Source organism: Dufourea novaeangliae, unplaced genomic scaffold (genome assembly GCF_001272555.1).
Source record: "Dufourea novaeangliae isolate 0120121106 unplaced genomic scaffold, ASM127255v1 scaffold199, whole genome shotgun sequence".
Taxonomy (NCBI): Eukaryota; Metazoa; Arthropoda; class Insecta; order Hymenoptera; family Halictidae; genus Dufourea; species Dufourea novaeangliae.
Genome location: NW_015374073.1, coordinates 766,405 through 789,335, shown reverse-complemented (window position 1 = coordinate 789,335; position 22,931 = coordinate 766,405). Strand labels below are relative to the sequence as shown.

The following is a 22,931-nucleotide window of genomic DNA, read 5'->3' as shown; positions in this document are numbered from 1 at the left end:
GTTGACACTGTTCCACAATGAACAACTTGATATTCTCACTTCTTTCATTCTCTTCAACGCTCGAACTGACACGTTTCGCTTTCGACTCGCGAAAACTCAACTTAGTCTCGTGTGACGGAATTGGCGAAACAATTTCAGAGATTGTCAAAGGATTCGATGCTCCACCGTGGAGGCCAAACCGCGACTGATTGCGATGAAAACTTATGAGTCGATGGAAAAGCAGACTGAAACGCGTCTGGCCACGATGATCGGTTGATAAAATTATCGCGTGTGCACGTTGAACTCGCCAGTCACAAACAACGGTTCTTCTTCGCCGTGAACAGGCGAAACGAGCCGATTCGCACTCCCTCCACTTTCAACGCGATTCTTCCAATCGACTTCGTTTTTCCTTATAATTGTCTTAATCTCCGTGTGCTCAGAAAATTTTAACAATTTTTTTTCTCACTAATTATTTTACGTCCCATCCACTGCCAAAAGTGATTAGCAACGACGATGTTTAGTTATATTACACTTGTAAGTTCAATAAATCCTCGATGAGTGTTCGAAGGCTCCTCGACACGAAACTTTAAATATTTTATAAACCACTGGCCATATACGGCTGAAACAAATATTATTGGCATCAGAATTCCAAGCTCTATCCCTGTGTTAAACCTCATTATAAAGTCAACGATACACCTGTGGACCTCTCCTTGTCAGTGCCAAGGAGCCTTCAAACACTCATCGAGGAGTTACTGTAAGTAGTTTTGTTTCTTTGAGGAATTGGAGCAGTAGACGTATTTTTTGTATAGTTGGGAACTGCTCTTTTAAGGTGTAGCTTATGTTGTTTTTATTCGTAATATCGATCATTTACTGCAGTGTATATTTAAGAGGTTGACAGTTATGCTTCAAGGATGTCGAGTATCCTATCATCAGTAGATATTTTATTGTTGATTTTGAAAAATGCGTTCATCGAATCGGTGAAATTAACATATAATTTGTTTTCTTGTCCTTCACATGTTCCCTCTGCAGAGGTTTCTGCCAGGAGATTATTTTTGTGGAAAATGTAAAACAATTTACAATAATAACACGAAGAAATTAAGAAATCGGTCGACTTTATATCTAAGACTTAATTCAATTTATTTATGTTTTCCGAGAATTTACGTGGTAGTTTTCATTGTCCAAAACAAGTCCCTTATTTCACTCCTAGCAACGAAACAGAAGCATTAATAATTAATAAAGATCACAGTTTTATTGTAAATAAATGATGTCTCAAAAAAATGAATATTTTCTAATTTTGATTTTTGTAATACGGTCCAAGGGAAAAGAAATATACAGGAATATCCGTAGTTTATTATGTTAGCAATAATTTGAATGGATACGTGTTTTTGTTTATTATTTTTTAATTAACTAGACTATTAGTTTGAATTAATAATTTGAATACGTTCGACCAAGTTTTGCGAAATGAATATTCCAAACGATAGAGCGAGACGTGCGAAGCGTTATCAATCGTTGCCAGAGATTAGATAAGTCCATAGTACACAATCGATATCGTGACGTGATTCACTCCATTTTTGTAACGCGAATGATTTCAATGACGGATGAAGTTCAATTGAGAGTTCAACACTGTCAAGGTTTCCTTTCCATGAATCAACCTTGCGCTGCTTTGATAATACGTGTACAGAGCGTTTCATGTATTCCGTCGACTAACAAGATCGTTTATTTCACTGGACTGCTACAGCAAATGTGCGAGGACAAAGCAGTTGACATTAATGTGTATGCTTCAGAGAATAGCTGATGCACTATCTATGACTCCAAACAATTCTCCTCGTTGTTCATAACTTTCTGTGACGTTTCTGGCAAAAATTGAATTCCTCGTGGATAAAATAAAATAAACCAACTTAAATTCAACGCCTATTATTTTACGTACAACTAATACAAAATGTGTATTATTTACGTCGTTCATTAATGAAGTATTCAAAGAAATGTTTAATGTTAATATCTTGGACGTTCCATAATTTTTTATCACCATAAGGGATATTAGTGTGCAGAATGTTTTATGCCTAACAATCTATCAAAATTGACGTGTCTTCGGGGTGTTTTAATTATCTTGCTTACTTACTATGTAAAATATTAGAGATAATATGTATGGTACTAAACATGAGCCGGATAGTTACATACATATATTAAAACAAAATTACTGATTTTAATATACACAGTTCCCCGTATATGTATATTGTCCATGTATTCACGTTTCAACTTATTTTGTTCACTTACAAAGTACATATTTGCAGATGAAGTTATTGATAACTTCTCTACAAATACTAATATTTCTCCTCATTTTTTACATTACAGTTCAAGACAAATGATACGTCCTATATACATAAAATTATAGTACTTGAGAGATTTCTACGTTTTATCTTTGCATCGTGAGATCGTCCCATTCATGTTCGTACAATTCTATTACGTTTTATTTTTTTCATTAACAAATACTTCTATACGAAATACTACATGCCTCGTACACTTGTACATGCTTCATTCATTGCCAAACAATCACTTCCGCTACCGCATAACATAAAAGATGGCGTCTTATGTCATGCGTAGCGAGCAAATTTCATGCTCTGTTTCTTTCTGGAGCAGTTACACTTCACAAAAATAACTCGGATGATATAAAACGCACAAAAAACGTAAGCTATGCACAGTTACTTAAAAGCATCTCGATGATTATTCTTGATTTAATATAAAAATGAATAACACGTATGTTGTATGCTGAAAGTATTCGAAATAATACTTGCCACTCGTAATTCCCCGGTTTACGGTACGAACGGCAAGAATTATTCGTTCAGCCGTTTGCATTGGCATTTGATAACACATTTCTCGTACAATAAAAGAAGCTTTCATTATCAATGTTACGCGTCACATTTGCGTAATATTTTCGTTGTGAGTTCGATCGACACAGTACCATGTTAAGTACACTATTTAATAAATAACAACAAAAAAAAAGAAGAAATGATCAGCATTTAGCGTTACCTTGGCTGTCGTCTCTGTGATGTTGAGATTTTGGTGGCGGCGGGGGTGCGATCGAGTATTCTATGGCCGAAAAAAAAGGAAAATAATAATTAGCCGCGCTACAGTCAACAAACGAACCCAAAATCACTCGCCATGGAGCATCACTGTGGACATTCGACGAACTTTTTGGTTAATGAAGAACTCTATTGCTCGGCATCGATCGATATCGGTGTCTCGGAGTGATCTTTCCTTCTTTGGACGCAAACTTGAACGTCTAATTGCACTTGGAAAACTTTTAATGAATCAACAAGGAATCGAGGAGAATGCACATTCACCGATTTTGTTGTGTTTTTACGTAGGATCAACTGACTGTGCTGAGTGGAATTCAATGAAAACTTGGTATTTATCTGGTAACTGTTTTAATTGGATTCTAGTAAAATCTTAGATTCCAGTATCACTGCTACATGAAACGTAATGAAAAATTAAAATCCAGTAACTTTGTTTCTTCGAATATAAAGAGATCGTGAAATCCAATAAGTACATAAACTGTAATCTAGTAACTGTGCTCCTTGGAGTGATTATTTTGTCTATCAATGTGGAATCCTCAACATATACATTTCATTCGAGTACAACTACCGAACGAAAAAATAAACAAAAGAATAACTAGGTATCTATCTTGTAAATAAATATTTTTCAAGGAAAAATATTTATTGTTTGTCAGGCAATTTTGATCGTCCTAACTGTGACATCGTCATGACACTTAGTTACTGTGTTCACAACACACCGCGTAGTCACAGAATAAATCGAAATAAAGAACGAAATGGTTATTTAAAAAAAAATCGAATATCGATACTTTGCAGAAGCTACCGTTTACAATCTACCATTCAGACCTTCGAAGGTGACAGTGGGTCGGGCTGTGTAGATCGGAATTGGCGAGCACCAACTGCGATTCTGACGCAAGGATCCTGAGGATGGCGGCGGAGGTGGTTGGTACCTAAACCTAGGTCTGTGCTTGTCAGGATCAAACTGCTGATTCGATGAATCCTTGGCTGGAGCAACTCGCAGTCGTCCCAACTTCTTCTCTCCATTAATCTCTGTTTGCTTGGCGTTTTGATGGGCGTTACTTTTTGAAGAAGACTGTCTTCCAGCGAGATCCGGCGGTGAGGACAACGAGCGCATATTATCTCTTCGATTGGGGTACCTATGAGCTACCCAACGTCCAGCCAGATACGGAGCTATATCTCTCAACTCATGGACATCAGGAGACGAGGTGAACATTTCACCTAATATTGAAGTCTTCTGGCCAAACTTCTCGAACTTCCTCCTCATACGACAAACAGGCTTCTTCGCCTCCAGTTCCTCCGTTTCTGCTTTCCTTGCCAGACCATTGCTAACGGTCGCAGAACCCAACGAGTCTTTCAGTTCAGCTGTTTTGCTGATCACGTCGATATGAGGCATCGATAAGTCTTCTTTTTTGAGCGGAACACGTGGAATCGGTGGAGACTCACCCCTCCTGCCTCTTCTGGTCTCGTATTTCCTTCTCAGCCATGCCACGTCCGCTAACTCCCGAGCCCTCGATGTTCTACACTGGTCCACCTTGCGCAGGATACTCCGCGCCAGCTCAGGATCGCTACGAAATCTTTTTGGCGTCTGAACGTTGCCGCTGGAAAGATCTTCGGCGCTCTCGAACTTGACCCTCAGTCGCTTCACAGTCCCATTCTTAATCAGCTTTAAATAGGCGCGCCAATATTTGCCTGGATCCGGCGAGCAAGTTCGCTGATAAACACTTTCTAGGCTACAAGACGAACTAGACCGCGTGGTACCGCGACACGGACTGACGCTGTGTGGTCTGTCGCGTTCACGGTCTCGTGAGCAACGAAACTGTCGCGTGCTGGCATTCGGCTCCCCTGGCCTGCTTCCCGGCCTCTTTCCAGGCAGAGTTGCAAACTTGGCTGACTCTATTTCGCCGAAAAGTTCTTTCAAATCAGCGAAACTCTGCGATGAAGACAATCTGGCTGGCTTCGTTCTTTGAGGAGAGGTCGCTGTTTTAACGTTTTCGAAGAATTCAACTTTTCTCGGCACTTCCTCTGGCTGGATACTCTTCTGGATCACTGTTTTCACTGATGTTTCGGAGCTCTCTGTTGTACTATCCCTCTCGCTACTCGAGTTAACTGTCTTCGCTTGGTCGTTGTTCTGAGGTAATGCGATCGCCAGAAGCGGTGGTTTCCTCGACCATTCCTCCAGGACACTCTCTACCCGCTGTCTGTCCGCCGGGCTCCTGTTGCTAGGCGTCAGAACTAAGAGAAAGTCGTTCTTAGTCTTCGAAAAGTCTTCAGCTTCGAGAGAGTAGCAACTTCTCGGTGAAGTGCTCGTTACACTCGGTGGACAGTGTTCTTTTGGGGTTTTCTGTGTCGCTAACATGGCCGCTACGCTGCCGCGAGTCTCTCGAGGAGTTAACGCTACTGACAGCCTCCTCTGAGACACTCTGTCCAGGACTTCCCTTCCAAGGGTAACTGAAAGTCGCCTTTTCTCTGATTCACTCATCGTTGTTTGATTCGCCGGAGTTTTACGTAATTCTTCTGGGTACTTTCGAGACTCTGGACAACTATATGACAACTTCAAATCGCTTGGACCTGGATCAGACGCGATCATCGAATGGCATCGCACGTGTAATCCTTTACCGTCGTCGCGAGAACCGCTGGTTGACTCCGGCACTACAATTTCGTATTTTGAAATAGAATCTGGAACATCGACGACGACAGGATCCACCTTGGAGGATGTAAGTTTCTGTTGATCGCTGCCATAAATTTCATTCAACTGTTTTTTCAAAGTTGCCACTTGCTCGATGGACAAGCTACTCCAAAACTTGTTACTGCCTCCAAGACTCCTTTGTAGATGATCCAATTTTTCATTTCTTTGCCCCTCATTCGTCGACATCTGCATCGTATTCGCAACATTCATCACTGACCTGCCTCTCCAGAGAGGTTTGTACGCGTCTGCAGTCGCTTTCCGTTTTGAACATTCCGAGTTTTCAATTGACAGCTTCTTCAATCTCTGCACAATATCATCTACCGAGCGCTCTTTGCACTTCAGGCCCCAATCACCTTTCCACTTCAGCTTGTCTAGGTCTTTAGTACTGAACAGAAAATCCTTGTCTCTCTGGACAGCTTTCAGTTTCCCGTAAAGCTTACTCATCTCAACCTCAGCCTTCTCCTGAGTCCTGACCCTCCTCCACCGATCGTAATCTACTATGTCATCGCTTTTCATTCTTGCCAAATCGCTAGACGAGAAGGTCCTCTCCAGCTCCCCGAGTCTCTCGAGACTGGAATAGAAGTCGTGTAACTCTTTGTACCTCTCTGACTTCCTTCTTTCGTGCAACAATCCTAGTACATACTGATGGTATTCTTCGCGATCAGCCGGTGTTAAAGACATTGAACTTCTCGTTAACGATGAACAAGATCCCAGTTTCGATCTTTCCTGGTGTCCTTCGGCGCTTCTAGCCCTAGGAACGTCAGACTTGTCTTGCTTTAGGCTCCGTAGACGTCGACAGGCTGCTGATCTGATCACAGAAGAGGATTCTCCGGATTCCGGCTTCAGTGGTGGCTCGCTCAAACTTCTCTCCTTGATCTTCACCGAATCTGGACTCCGATTTCTCAAATTTGTAGACGATCCAAATTCCTCAAACTTATTGATGGAAGAGATATCCTCCCAATTCTTGAACCTCGAGTTCGATACGGGACGCTTGTGGGATAGATAAATGCTCAGAGATTTCAAAGATGGCTCTGATTTGCAAGTCTCCTTTGCGTTTTCCTGGTAGATTCTAGCGCGCTCGTGTACTATGGATCTCTTCGAGACGCTTTGTGTCGGAGGCACAGATCTTAGGAACAGATTCTGAAAGAACGCATCTTTTGATGGTTTCTGCCTGATATTGGGCTCCACATTTTCGATGTTCTCTTTCTTCGGATTCTTCGACTCTGGATTTATCAATTTTTTATCTTTCTTTTTCTTTGTTTCGATCTTCTTACTCGGACTAACGTGGATTGTTTCAGGCTTGCGTACGGTTGATCGGACGATAGTTTGAGGCTTCTCCAGGAGTCTTTTTCTTCTACTTGCTTCACTAATTGCTTCAGAAGACGAAGATGTCACGGAATGTAGGCAGTCCCTGCTCGAAACCAGTTTATTCGATTGCTTGATCGCTGCTCTGGATGGCTTTGCATCTGCGAACACTGTTGCAGAGGACTTCAATGACGATAATGTCGATGTTCTCGTGGTAAAAGGCGAATCAATCGACTTCTTAACAACTTTCTGACATTTCGATAACACCGTTGCCTTCGTAGATTTGTCATTCAAGATTTTTGAAGTATGCGCAACCACGTTTCTGCCAGTTGAAGCAGGTTTTTCGATCGTGTCACCAGATTTTCCTAGTCTCTTGCTCGACGGACGTGTCCTTGGGGTGTCTTTCTTCAGGCAGGCTTCAGATTTCTTCGCTGCAACAGTTTTCAAGCCTGAACTGCTGAAGGTGGGGCTCTGTAAACTTTCACGACCCTTTTTGTTCCTTTCCAGGCTGAACGAAATATTGGATAACTTGTCAGCGGCGAAACATTGTTTGTGTCTCGACCTCAGAGTCTGAATATTGTCTTTTGGTTGTTGCTTGGCATACATCTTCAGAGTTTTGTTGTTTCGCGAGGACTGTCTTCGAGGCGGAGACGGTGGCCTCAATGGAACTCGGGAACTATTCATTTTCTTGGTCGAATTCGAAACGACGGAAGTCCTTTTCAATGTATTCGTTGAAGATGCCGCCGATGATTTCCGGTGAACGCGGATACGCGTCAGAGTGGCCGAAATAGGGAAATATTCGACGCCTGAGCTGTCTGTGGACAAAGTTTTCATTTCGTTTTTGTGGAATCGTGTGAAATTCCTGGATCCCTCTCACCGAAAAATATATTTTTTGTTTTTGGTTTTTAAAGCTAGTGATGCTGAAATTTTTCGTCCAACGCAGCGTGAAGATTGGAATTGTTCCTCTTGGTGATGATAATAACTGCGTGTGCATCGTATTTAGAAGGTTTGAGTAGAATTAAATTTTGGACACCAATATCAATAGATACCGAGGCGAGCGGTGCTGTGTGTGACTTGTAAGGTTGAAAAATATGCATCAAAAATGGAAGCTGGACTAGCTAAGGTTATAAGCAGCGTTGGATAATATTCTGGTTTATTACCATAGTCATCATCAGAGACACGAAAAACGTCATGCTTGTAGGCACAAAGTGTAACTCTAACAAGGATCATTATTTAAGCGACACACACATATATATAGTTTGATGAGACTCTGCGAAGTATTTAAAATATGAATTTGTTCTAGGAAAGTACAGTATTATTTATTCCGATCAGCATACAAACATCGAAAGAAGAACTTACTAATTAATTATTTTCATCGATAAAAAAGTATGAAACGTAGAAATTATACGGGTTAACATACAGGATGTTTTATTTGCCGTGGCACATGAACGGTTTCTTAAATATTTAATGCAGTTACAATTTGTACATATGTTATACCTATTGATATAGATGTTGAGTTGAACACGATAAACATGAAATATGTACAGAATGTTTAAATGTTCTAGAATTCTTACAAAGTATGTGAAAAATTCGAGATATTAATATGCATACTGATATCGATAGGAACTCGATTACGTTAAAAGTATACAGAGTGAGTCGCGAAAAACAAAACACCTACATATGTATTTCTGTTGAAATTGAGGATAGAAGAATATGTTGAAGATTAAAGTTGTATTGTTCGAAGGGGCAAATGTGGTGGATAAAGAAACATTTTGTTTTATATTAATTGATTGTAGGGCATGAAATTCATAAGAACGTGAATATATTAATAACAGATGTCCTCATCTTTTCACAATGGTCAAGATAAATAGAACACCCTGCGTAAAACTAGAGAATTTAATAGTTGTTTCTACCAGCCTACGGATAAGAAGATATTATTATATTTCGAATAAAACTTTGATCTTTATTTCCGAGATCGAAAGAACTGTTTTCATAGTTGGTACGTGTTGCTTAAATAGTATGTCTCCAGCGAGATAAAACGAAATCAGTGACATAAAAATATCCATGCACAGATTCAATCAAACGTATCTACAGTTAGTAATAACACACAGAACGATAATACATCAGGCAGAAACGAGCAGTTTTATGCGTACATGCCTGTTTGCATAATATCAAACAACACCATAAAATAAAAAAAACTTAAGATTAATTTAAAAAAAAAATAAAAACGATTTCGAACAAAGAACATTTTGAATGACTCACCCTTCGGCCGTTCAGGGGCTGGTTTGCGGAATCCATGAAGGGGTACGTCACCACCGCTCTGCACGGTTTTGTAAGCCAATCTTTGTTCGAGTTGGCTCAGTGGACTTATATCCTCTTTGCGACGGAATACCAGCGTCGAGTCACTTTCGTAGCCAGATTCTTTGAGAGCACTGGAAACAAATAACAATACTTTGAAACATCGTTCTCGTATTTGCTACAATTATTCTGTAAACTATTTTACTTAGAAAGACTCAGTTCATGTACTTCCATGAATATATTTACTCTGTTCAAAAAGTTCCAGGAGAAAGTTGTTCGCAAAAAGCAATAAAACGTATCTGTACATTTACGAAATTGAAAATAAGTAGATGTTTAACTGATGGTAGGAGGTGATTCCACGTGAAAAAAATAAGTCGAAAATGTAGGTTAACTATTTTTCATTTGAGAGTTTGTTTTCGAGAAAATCAACTTTGAAAATTAATCTAAAACGTGTGTATTCATGATAGTTAGTAGAAACGGAATACAATCATCAGACACGCTAGCCAAGTCCTACTAAATTGCACGTGTATCCAGCAGATTTTTATTCTATATTTTCGACTATTTTTTTCACAAAGAATCACGCCATACCTGGCTGTACCACAAGTTGCATGATATGCTGCATAAATAAATTATATGTAGACATTATTAAATATGGTATCAACAAGTTTGTAACTCTTTGACAAGAGTGTTTATTTAAGAATATACACAGTGTTTAAAAAATACGGATACTTCTTTTTTAAAAATCAATCTCTTCTCAAACGCCAAACGAAGTAAATTATTTAAACTAACAGCGTGTTCACTTACTGTGTCATATACGGTTTCGCTGGACGATTGTCGCGTTGATCGAACGGCTGCAAGCAAAAATGAATAAAAGATTTATTCAATCGTTTTTTAATGAATTTTCAGCTTCAACGCGTAGATCATGCTTCCGGTGATCGATAGGAACAAGTGTAATTCTGTGTAGAAGAAGAAGAAAATTGTCGGCAGATACGGATAATCGATAATGTATCCATAAAACATGCGACATTCGGCTAATGCAAAGCGTTGGAAATCGAAAGAGCAAATAAAACGTGGTTTGAGTAATATGTCTGACAGAATAGAGAGAAGGTAGAAGAACGAGAGTATCGTGTGTGGACATCGATAGAGAGACGAGATAGAGACACTACTGAAATTGTGTATAACACATTCGACAGATTAAAGGGAACGACGAAGAAACTAAAACAAGAGAGAAGAAAGAAGAATATATTAAATCTACGGGAAAGTTCTGTCAAAGATTGCTTTCTTATATACCAGCGTATTTTGTAGCATACATATATTATAATAATAACTTAAAAAATGTGAGTGGTTTTGGGATACGATGGACACGCATCAGGGTGTATATCACTAATTTATTTGAAATTTGAATAGTTCATCAGAACTGTTCATGAATACAAACAGAAATTTTTCTAATTTCAACAAATGAGTCCAGATACGATGTATTAAAGACAATTTTGAATTCAACTGGATAACAGCTTCGATTAGACAATTCAGTATTTGACGACTGAAGTTCAAATTTGAATGTAACTGTTGCAAATAAAATTCATAGTTGACTGTTACAACTTATATTTTGCAGTTGAATTGAACATTGAATACTAATTGATATTATCAATTTGCGATGCAATCATAAAATTTGAATTTGAAGTCATCCGTCAAAATTTAAACGATACGACCTAACCCAGACCGTCATTTGGCATTTTAATGTAACCGTTGAAAACTTCACCTTTGAATTTCACTTCGACCGTTACTCGTAATATTTCGTACCATGAGAAAACCGTACAGAACTTTCCGATAGATCAATCAGAACATAACGATTGAGGAGACAACATCATCGTGCACTCTACTTGACGATGACTGCAGCCTCTAACCCGTGAAATGTTTCCAGTAAGAAGAGAAGGTTTCGCCGTTAATGGTGAGGGTATCATAATATGATTGTTGCTAGAGATAGAAGAAGACGTGGAAGAAGAAGAAGTAGGCGAGACACGATGGTGATGATAATGGTGGTAGAGATGATGATGGTGGGGATGACGATGGTGTTCGTCGCTGGTAGCCTGCAGGATCACCGATCTCTCGTGAATCGGCGAGTTCGAACGATGCAAGCAACGATCCGGTAGCACGAAGCTCTTGGATCTTCCTTCCAACATGCCAGCGTGCCAGACGCAGTCGGCAGCCCGATCAAGAGGTCGTTGGATCCGATCTTTCCAGGGATCGTCCTTGACGGTTTCGTTCTTTCGTTCGAGATTAATTAGTCGTGAACGATCGAGCACGCTGTTGCTCGACCATTGTTTCGTTCGTGGTTTAGCATGATGGATACCGACATGAAAGGATTCCTCTAAGGTTGGACAAGATCTAGGGACGACCTCGAGGGCTTTCGAGCTGCTGACCGCTGATACCCTTACATTGTCACTGAGACCACGATAGCTCAGCTGTCCGTTCCGAAGATCCTCCAACCCTGTACCCTGAGGATGTCCGTTGTCGTGCAACCACTGTCCGGTTGTTAGTGATGTACCAGCGTGATTGGTCGTCATCCACAGACCACAGATGAACGTTGAAGATGTACACGATACGCAAACAGCGAAGACACACACACAAACACACGGACATCGATCACAAAACGTGTACAATCTCTCAAAATATATCGTCTTATTCCTAGGGACATGAAGCTAGCACCATTTGCTAAATCATGACGCTGGTAACTTCGTCATCGTTTAATAGCAGGTTGTGTGATAGTAGTTAGGAGGTGCTAGGAACATGATCCCGTTACTATTATCATTTGCAAAATGATTTCTGTGATAGAAATTGGGAAGCTGTGTGGGATATGACCTTAGGATTATCTTCCGAGACATGACATTATTAACATCATCATTTAATACGAACTCTTATGAAAGAAATTTTAGTAACAACTCGAATCATTATGATGTATTAATCACCGAGTCGAATTCCAAAGCTCAATGAATTAAATCAACAAAAGTGATGCACTTTCTTCTTCAATTTCCATATAGATTTTAGAACTGAAGAATATATTTATAGAAAGATAGTTCACCAAATATTAATTATTCAGTTCGTTTGCTGAACTTAAGATTGATTAAGAAAAAGGCAGTATAAAACCTCTCAATGAGTCGTGTTGTTACAGAAACAAGGTTCTTGGTAGCTACCCGTCTAGAAATTCGAAACTGCTACGGACTATTGACAATATGAATCATTAAAAGGCATTGTACACACAGCTCACATAATTCGCTTTTTTCTTGTGTATTCACACAAATGCTCGAAGGGAATCTTACGTGAGATTTTGGATTACAGAAAATTGAAATTTGAACTCCCCTTGTTTCCTTGTGCGAGTGCATAGTAGAAACGCGAATTAGATGAGTAGTATATGTTCAGCAATAAAAGAAATTAGTTTTTCATTTCACTTCTTCCTCGCAAGAAACGCAACAAAACATTTCATTTTTGTCTATTCTATAATCTTTTCGAATAAATTTTTATCCTACTTGGAAATTATTTTTAAAGTGCAAAAATATAAATATATGTTTATAAACACATATTTCTATTTTTCCACTTTTTTTTACAAATACTTTGCTCTACAAGAAAGAATTTTAAAAATAACCTTACAACGAAATACTAATTAACTTGTTAATAATTAATTTTTTACATATATGGAATGTTTTGAAGCGCTTCCTTAGTTGCAGGCGTGAAATGAATAACTATTTTGTTGTTCAATAGTATATGTATATGATTGGTAGAAGATTAGATTTTGCAGACGAGAACAAACGACTTTGTATTAGGATGAATATTATTCACAATTTCTTTAATATTATTGCTTTTTTTTATTTGTATTATTATTATCAAACAAACTGAGACGGTTTCTTGTATAGTACTCCAAGCGAATTAGCATGCATGTTTGGATAACTGACACAGGAAATGGTGACATTAGTTAGACCGCGAAAAGCTGTTAATTATATCGTTCAACAATTCTAATACTTGAAATCTGAAGACGATAGAAGTATGTTCAGAATTGTTACTAAATAGTATTTCCAATCCTTATTGAATCTCTAATTCAATTTTACGTAACAATCTGCAGTGAAAAATAAATATTTATGCAAACGGAAATAAACATCTATGACTTAAACATTTTCAGCGTCGCTCTGATTTATTTATCTTAATTATTGAAATTATGTATTTCTTCTGTCGATAAAAACGCGACTACTTTTTATACTGACAAATTTGAAAAGAATGGAAATGATATTTCTAAACTGTACCGAGTTCTTAATGTAATTTTAATTATCAACTGTTTCATTTCACACAAATATTTCGTTAGATGACTTATTTTAATTTATTGTTTAACCAACTCAAATGCAAAGGAAGCGAATTCATCAAATTAATACACAAATATAATGGAATAGATCTTATTGTTAGTCCTCTTCTCATAATTTTCATAATATGACCAAATTAAATATGAATTACCAATTTGTAAACATAGAATAAATAATAGAGTAAAAAGGGAAACATAGGATGAAGAGAAAGTATGGCAACAAAAAATTAATACTCTTAATTAACTATGAGTATATGTAAAAATGGCGTACCCCGTCAAATATGTCCATGACCTCGTCCCACCACTAGAAACATAGAATTAATAAGGCGTTAATATACGCACTAATCGAGTGAAAGGTTAAAATGACATTAAAATTAAAAAAAGAAAACATATAACTGAATGATTAAATGTATTCGGTGACTACTTTCCATCTAAATTTTTCATCGTGACAACATATAAGTGGATAAGAAAATAATTTTTAAAAATTTGACACTAAATAAAAGTAGAGTTTAAATATCTCGTACCGTGGAAATCTCGAAGAGAGCAAATCGTTATTAGACGGAAAGTAAAGTCAGCCTCTCAACAAATGATCACTAGAAGCAGCGCTACTGAAGCGAACCAAAAACCGAGGAAGTGATCGAGAAATTACGAGAGTATAGGTCTCAGCGAGAAACGTTGAAAGACAGTCTCGCGAAGAAAAGAAGCCCCGAGAAAAACGGAGAAAACGAGTTTGCGGTTGCTTCGTAAACTGATTTCAATCGTTCGATTGATCGTTACCTTCCTTCTGGTCCGTGTGACAAAAGTCGGCTAGAAGCAAAGCCATGTCAGACGATCATGTTTCAGACACACTGTTTGCATTTCGAAATGTCTCGAAATTCGATCGAATAAATTCGATTTCGAATAACGTGCACAATATGGCGGAATTAGGGAAAGGAGATATTATGTACAGAGAAGAAGGACGTATGGTTTAATTCTTGCGAGTTGAATGAATATTGACAGTCACACGTTTAGATTGATTATTAGGTTTTTCTCAGGTGATTTTAGTGAACTTTTGTTTTAAACCAATGAATTCACGAGAGAATGCGTCAGTTTTCCTAGGACATAATATGCTTACCTCTTTGGCTTCCTTTTCGGCGATAGACGATCGTCCTGGCTCGTAGTCCTCGATTCGTCCTGGCTGATTCTTGTAAACGTCTGAAGAAAACTTCAACGTTCCATTTCTAAAATTTAAACAAATTTCAGTTAGCAACAATTCTTTATATGTATAAGCCATTCAGAGGTCAAAATGACTAGCTCGACTTTTTGAATTTTTTCAAATTTTAGTGCCAAAGTAATTGATCGGTGCTTATCCTTTTATAGTTAGAATTGATCACCACGGACTAATTCGGCTAATTTGACGATCCCCAATTAATTATAAACTAGTAATGTTACAATTAAACGCATATTATAAAAGTCAAACAACTTCCACCATAGTTTTTCTTTACATTCTTTACGCAGAAGTTTTTAAGTTTGGAATATTTTTAATGATACACCTTATGACTTTGAATTTTATAATTATTAATATCATTAATCAGTCATTCTTTTCATGACATGTAAATGAATAGGATACTGAAATGTAATGTATATGAACAGGCTCACTATATTATAGTAACATTAATAATTTTATCCTACATTCGCATAATATTTTAACGTAATAGAATATATTAATGTCATGAATTTCTACCTCAAATACGTATTTTGTAGGTAACTATTTCAAGCATTTCATACACTATAAGCACTTATAGTATAAGAGTGCACAAAACAGTTTTATTTATTTTAATCATTATGAAAATACAGACCGATATTAGTACACAATAAAAACATTTACGATAAAACATTTACCAAGGAAAAATATAATATAAAAAATTCATATGTAAGGAAAAAATTATTAATATTAATAGACATAATAAGATTCATATTTTTTTTCAATTCCATTTATAATTTTCTAGAATTATAATATGCGAAAAACATATTAGTGCCAATTGATAATTTCTGATCAATCCAATATTATTTTATATTTTTTCAATAAGTATCAATAATGGTCGATATTTATAAACGAGCCGTTCACAGACCAAAATGACTAACTCCATATTTTGAATTTTACTACACTTTGGCGAATGAACGGCTGAAACATTAAATATTAAGATTAATTAAATATAAACTGTATTCCTTACTTTCTGGGCATAGTAGACGTGGAGAAGTCATTTTCCTTGTTGCGCAGGCGTCGATGGCTATCAATCGTTGCAGAACGTTCCGAGTACAAGCGATGTTCCGGTTCGCTTAGGTAACCACTTCCGTAACCGTACCTCGTCCCTGAAAATATATGAAATTTCAGTTCATTAGAAAACGTACGTTTACACGTTTGAATACGTTAAACATCATCCATCACCGAGAAGCTATAAATAACTATATGCATTAAGTCCTAAATTCATTGTTAAGAAAGAAAAATAAAACTGTTACAACTGACTATGAGAAACAACTCTAAATTTCTAACAAACAACTAGGTATCGTGACTTCTCAAGTTGCCTCTGTGTTATAATTTCGGTTCTCGAAATAAGAATATTAATTTAAATGTAATTTTATCGTTATCATTTTTTAGTGCAAAGCAGAAAATAGGAAAATTAGTTATAAAACAATATAAATTGTAAAATTGCATAATATATACTATATATTTAATTCTTTACTATAATTTTTGTATTTAAAATATACGAAATTTCATCATACAAACCACAAACAATATTAAAAGTTATTCAGTTTGAAAGAAAATAATGTAGCTTTTTATAAGAATAATTTTAAAATAGCTTAATTCATGCATAATATAGCTCATTATCAAACTTAAGTTCAAGTGGATCCTGTCGTCGTCGGCTGATCTGCGTACGATCCAAACGACAAGAATCACTTCGTTGCATAAATTTGTGAATTAAACACAAAGCTGTAAGGAACATTAACTGTTAGCAGGATGTTAAAATGAAGAAGGATATTATTTGTATAAATTATTTATTGGTTACTTTCACGCATTAACAATTAGTTACAAGACACTGACGAGCGTGACCATTCTCGTGGGATGTTAAGTAATTTGGATAAGCTGCGTTATCGTTAGTATTTTTGCTATTGCAATATTGGAGCTCGATGCGTGTGTATGTATTCACCTCTTCTTGGTTTGTAACGAATGGTTACGTAATCATCTGAAAATTAGAGTGAAAATCAATCTCGCGATCTGCTTTTTCTCATCATCATTTACAAAATTATTATAAAAATTAGGTACACTGAAAAGTAATTTACTACTTTTATCTTTAACAAGATGTTGACATTGAAATGATTTTAAAATACCCCCTACTTCCGCTTAAAGAATCTTACGTAATTTGAAGAGTAACGGCGAATATTTTTAGCACAATAAATAAATATCCAATTTGGCAAAAATAGTGGATTACTTATCGTTACCTACTACTATTATTTTCTGTAACGAACGAGCTTTCATTCAGAGCAATGACTGGAATTCTCTATTGTTATTCCTTGAACCAGATATAATTGAACTATAATACTTGGTATACTTGAACTATAATACTAGAATTGTATTATAAATAGTAAATGTATGACAACTTACCGTTTTTCTCCGCGCGATGCAATGAGTCGTACATTTTCTTGTACCATTTTGTTTGGTTATTCTCCTTCACTTCCTAAAACGATTTTACTCAATTACGAATGCGCGAAAATAAGAGATAATAATTACTGTTATTCGATTTAAAAACCCGCGAATTATTTTACCCAACTTAATTTTGTATAAAAGTAAACGCCAAGGACAATGCTGAGTCTCATAGGGAATATTAATATACAGGGTGTGTCGTTTGTTTTGTAAGACAGCAGAGTCATTCACCTTTTTTAAATATTGTAGAAATATAATTTGTTCTATAAAGGGTGTTATATTTTGCGTTGTACCATTTAAGGAAGAATATAATAAAAATACACATTCGATCCATTGACAGTGATATCATTTCTCTCATCTGCTTACGAAATACTTATGCAATTAACAGTGTTAGCGATATTAAGCTGATCTCATTGAAAATGTATGTGGATATTATTCATACTAATATATAGAGTATTACAATTGTTTTATCCGTATGAAAGTTCATGAAAAGAAACTTGTAAATGTTAACCTACAAGAGACATTTACATAAAAACTGGAATTTACTTCAGTAAGAACCAACTGCCTTTATCTTTACACGAAGCATGTGAAATTTACAATGATATACGTTCACATTAACGTTCTCAAAGTATTAGTAGTTGTCATGACAACCTTATTATGTAGTCGTTATTTAAGATGGCGAACGACAAACCCATTGCAGCTATTGCGCAGCGTATCACTATTCACTTTCTTGTGAACAAAGATGTCAAACTCACTGAAATTTTACAAAAACTAACAGCATAGCTTGGAGGACAAACTCTGAAGAAGACACAGGTGTACGAATTGTGTGCACGGTTTAAAGAAGGGCGCGAGTCTGCTTCTGACAACTCTGGAAGACGAGGCTGAGATGCCACAGTACTGTATTAATGTGGTTCACACATTAGCGCAAATTCTTGAATTCTGCTGATATTAACGCATTAATACGTCGATGGGGAAAATGCTATAATGTAAATGGAGATTATGTTGAAACATAAATAGTCTTTATTGGTCACAATTTTGTCTCTTCATTTGTATAAAAATGAAATTCCGGTTTTGACGTGAACGTCCCTCGTATATAGGCAATTTTACTCACTTTGTCCACTTAAAAAATGTTAATAAAAAGAATACTGACAGCAGTGTAAACAACCTTTTTCTTCATGATTATTAACTTCTCTACAGCCTTTAAGTTCTTTTTAGTCCAATGGCGTTTTCATCTATTCAATCCAACAATGCTCCGCTCGAATTTTTACGCCTATGTAACTGCTTTGGTATTTCTTTAAAAATTTCTCTAAATTTGAAAATACCAAAGCCTTCTAAAAATTTGGTACGGCAAAAAAAATTCACGAGTTTCCTCTATACATATTGTCCACTTATCTGGAAGTGGAAAATTATCTGAACGGACTTAAAGTGTCTGAACAGCATCCAATATAGACTCCTCTCGATTATCATCTGGCTTGTTCTACACGATTATTGTCCAAGCATTGTCCCCACCACTTGGAGGAGGAGGAAGGGGGGGGGGGAGGTCGTGAAACCTGTCGAAGGTAGACTTTGTTGCCCCTCCGCTTTTCTTGCCGAAGCTCGGGCATAAAAAAAAACGAATTTACAAGGGTCTGAAGCATTTCTCCTTATAAGATTATTGTCCCGGCGCGGACTCGAGTTCGGGACGATAATCGACAGGAGTCTGTATAAGTATAATATTAGGTTGTTGCATAATAAATGTCGTCTTTCAATGCACTTTATGTTATGTACCCAAGAATCATTTAACGTGTGATTGAGCGGCTTGTGACTCGTTGGTAAAAATCTGTCGACCCAAGTGGATCTTTCTCCGATTAAAAATTGTCTGTTCAAAATAAGTCATAATCGTTCGAACCCTGCAGTTTAAAAACCACACTTATTACACAAAATAACCTAATATATGAATTGACTGCCCTAGTAGGATGAATTACGGTCAAGATAAACGAAGTACCCTGTTGTAACCACAATTATCTTCAAATGTCTCGTAACGCTCAACATTGTCCATCGAATGAAATTTGAACCAGACCAAACTACCATACTGGCAAAAAGTACTTCCTCACTTGTACACTAGTGAAACATTGTCGAAATTCAATGTTTCATAAAGTTAAAGCTTGAACACTAATTTTATTTTAAAATTAATTTGCTTCTCATTTAAACAAATTTTGACGACTATTAATTTTTATGACTATTAACAAAGTTATGATACTTTGAATTCCGACAATTTTTCACTGGTGCACAAACGAGGCAACACTTTTTGCCAGTAGTGTAATGACGAAATAAAGGAACAGAATATGTAAAAAAAAAATACATTCGATTTTTTTATTTTAAAAGCGGCAGTTAGGTTCGAAATAAAACTTGTGCTTGGTAATATCGAATCAGTCGACAAGTCAACTAAACCTACCGATCTTAACACAAGAGGGATACCCTCCTTAGTTGTTGGGCCAATACCCTCGAATTTACGAGGACCCAAATCGGCCATCTTCTTCGGCGGTTCGCTTTCCGTTTCCGGCTCGCTCTCGTACTCTTTCTTCACGGTGTAGACTGAGCGGACATCAGTTTAACTTCACAAATTTAGTTAACACTCGCGCAAACACGTTTTTGTTTCGCGGATAACATTTAACTGACGGTTTCGATCCGTCGCGTGCATCGTGCTAACGTATCGAGCCACGTGTATTCCATTTTATTCGACACGAAGAAAGTACATTACACTTTGAAAAATTAGTCGACGCGTGGAAACCACGGAGTGATTACGGACAACGAGATGTGGATAAACTTGAATGGTTAACAGCAGCAGGTTGCAAAGAATTAACAATTTCGCGTTTAAATCAATATTTTTACTCACTTATTTCACCTGGACTGATTAGCGGCCTCTCGTCGCTCGGTGGACGTTTCACTGTTTCGTTTTCTTCTAGATAAGCTGTCCCTTTCGGTAATTGTCCCTCTGAAACAATGAATTTCGCTTAGTTCTGATGGAAATTATGCAAGGAGGAAATCGCTAACATTAATACACAGGATCATCAATTTCTTTCTCTCATTGTGTAATTATTACACAGAAGAAATTACTGGAGTATGTACAAAATTTGTGTCATCTATGTTCATCACTGTACAAATACGTAAGGAAAATATAATTTATATTAATACGTATATAATGTTGTGTTTACTTTAATCAGTATAAAATATTGTAAGGAAAGAAATGCTAACGTTAATGTCAAGATATATGTATTTTAGTTATTATAAAAGTAATGTATACATATAAGATATCATTAATATTAATCTACAGTATAATTAATTAATTTTAATTCTGATACAAATATATGAGAAAAAATTACATATTGTTTTTAATATCTTCATTCATCGTTAATAACAAAAAATACAATTCTCTAAATTTTGTTTAATTTCCTAGATGTTCCATTTAAGATTTCATTTTCTTGAATCATATTTTTCAATTCATAATTGCAAATTATATTAAATTTATTTTACATTAAAATCCATAATTTCAAAAAGAATTTAAACTTTTACATACTTAACTATTTACATATGAATATTTATTGATTTTATCGTCCTTTGGTATTAGTTTCATTAAAAAAAAATAGCTTCCCTATTTTTGGTGAGCTTTTAAAATCGAATATTCCATATTACATATGGTTATCCTACACATTCTTAACATACGGACACAAAATATTATTACTGTCACGCATAACAAATTAAAACAAAGACTTAACAATTTATGATCGTTACCTCGAGCTTTCTGTAGCAATGTGATAGTCGGATTCTGAGCACGGGGCAAACGAGTCGTCGAAGCCAAAGAATTTAATCCTTGCGACGGGGCTGAATGAGAATTAACAATTCGGGAACTGCTGTCGTAACTAGTTTCTATGGTGTGCTTTTTCCCTTCTGCTTCCCAGGGCGGTGGAGCCTCGTGTGTCACCTGAAAAATATATGAAGGAAAAATGATTGAAATTATTCATATTATTCTTCATACATATACAATAGACTCCATAAATTTCCTTGGATTTGATAGGCTGCATATACAGCGTGCTAATAAAAATGTGGGACATCCTTATGGATTTTACATGCAAAACTAAGAACAAAATCAAGAATGATGAAATTGTGTTCAAAGCTTCGTTTTCGAGTTATTAAGTGTTGAAAATACAGACACAATACGCATAAAATACGTCTGACACGAAGGGTTATTCTACTTGCGAGGCGCGGTCTTCAAGTGTTCCACGAGTTGTTTCATTCATAAGTTTAACTAGGTCATCGATGTCGTGTATCAGCTAGGAATCGACTGTTGTAAGTAGTATAACCCATCGCAGCAGGCATTTACATGTTGCCCGTATTTTCAAGAATTAATAACCCGGAAACGAAGCCTCAAACGCAAGTTTGTCATTCTTGATTTTCGTCTTAGTTTTGCATGTACGAGGATCAGTCAAATGAAGACCGTAAAAACGTTTTTAGAAATAATTTATTGAGCGAATGTAAAACACATTTGCATTATTTTTCTACGTAATCTTTCCCACGCTCAGTTCAAGTTCCCCAACGCTTACAAAGTGCCTGAATCCCTGTGAAAAAATATTCTTTTGGTTGGCACAGCAACCAGTCATGCACCTCGGTGTACCTCTTCATCCGATCAGAATTTCTTTTCCACCATTTGTGAATTTTCTACTCCACTCGTACACTTGCTGATGTGACAAACATGCACCACCATACTTAGCTTTCATTCGACGATGAATTTCAATAGGTTTTACACCTTCACTTATCAAAAATCTAATAACAGAACCATGGGCGTAGCTAGGGCTGGGCGGGAGAGAGCACTTGTGGAAAAACGAGGCTTTTGCCCCACCCTACAAGAAAATATTGGATTTTGGCCCCCCTCCCTACACTGAGTTACAACATTTTTGTATAATATTTAATATTACAGTATAATTTTAAACATGACCAACAGCCTCTATTAACAAAACGCATACATTTTCAATGATTTATGATTTTAAAAACAAAATAAAATGTTGTCTGGCTACGTACGGCCTTTTTTACTGTGGCAGTCAATGTGTTAATCAGGGATTTCTACCGAAACATAAAATACCGGTATTTTCGGTTGAACCTTCGCCCTATATAACCCTATATAAGCCTTACCCTCATAGAAACCGAAAAGATACCGGTATTTATTTCGGTTTTCCTTGGTCGGTATACCTTTGATGGCATAATATCAGTATCAAAATCATACCGATTTAAGTCCCTGGTGTTAATATTTTTGCCCCACCTGCTTCTCTTGACTCATAACCTGGCTACGCCTATGAACAGAACGCTGTTTTTCTTTGGTGCATGTCTCAAGTGGAGTGGCCATCTTTGTACTGCTGGTATGACGACGCTTATTCATTTGCACTCTTCTGCCACCTACTGGACATTCCTTACACTACTAGCAACAATATTCCCAACTTACAGGACAGTGGCGTCAAATTTTTAATTTTTATTTAAAATATACGGTTTTCATTTCACTGACCCTCGTAGAATCCACCATGTGACAATGCTCCA

General features: G+C 36.7%; 1 protein-coding gene across 5 annotated transcripts in view; it reads right to left on the bottom strand.

The window, feature by feature from the left end:
- The window catches only part of LOC107190464, a 57,568-nt gene that overhangs the window by 17,252 nt on the left and 17,385 nt on the right, over positions 1–22,931 (bottom strand). The window contains exons 4-15 of one of the 5 annotated variants that reach the window (XM_015579265.1): positions 21,138–21,327; positions 20,242–20,340; positions 19,801–19,940; positions 17,328–17,400; positions 16,873–16,908; positions 15,898–16,036; positions 14,799–14,904; positions 13,956–13,988; positions 11,775–11,861; positions 10,144–10,190; positions 9,304–9,473; positions 3,007–3,066 (exon numbers count right to left, since the gene is read on the bottom strand). In XM_015579265.1, coding sequence (XP_015434751.1) covers positions 3,007–3,066; positions 9,304–9,473; positions 10,144–10,190; positions 11,775–11,861; positions 13,956–13,988; positions 14,799–14,904; positions 15,898–16,036; positions 16,873–16,908; positions 17,328–17,400; positions 19,801–19,940; positions 20,242–20,340; positions 21,138–21,327 — 1,180 coding nt within the window. The remainder of the gene's footprint in view (positions 1–3,006; positions 3,067–9,303; positions 9,474–10,143; positions 10,191–11,774; positions 11,862–13,955; positions 13,989–14,798; positions 14,905–15,897; positions 16,037–16,872; positions 16,909–17,327; positions 17,401–19,800; positions 19,941–20,241; positions 20,341–21,137; positions 21,328–22,931) is intronic. The other 4 variants (XM_015579266.1, XM_015579267.1, XM_015579268.1 and 1 more) reach the window with 4 other exon arrangements.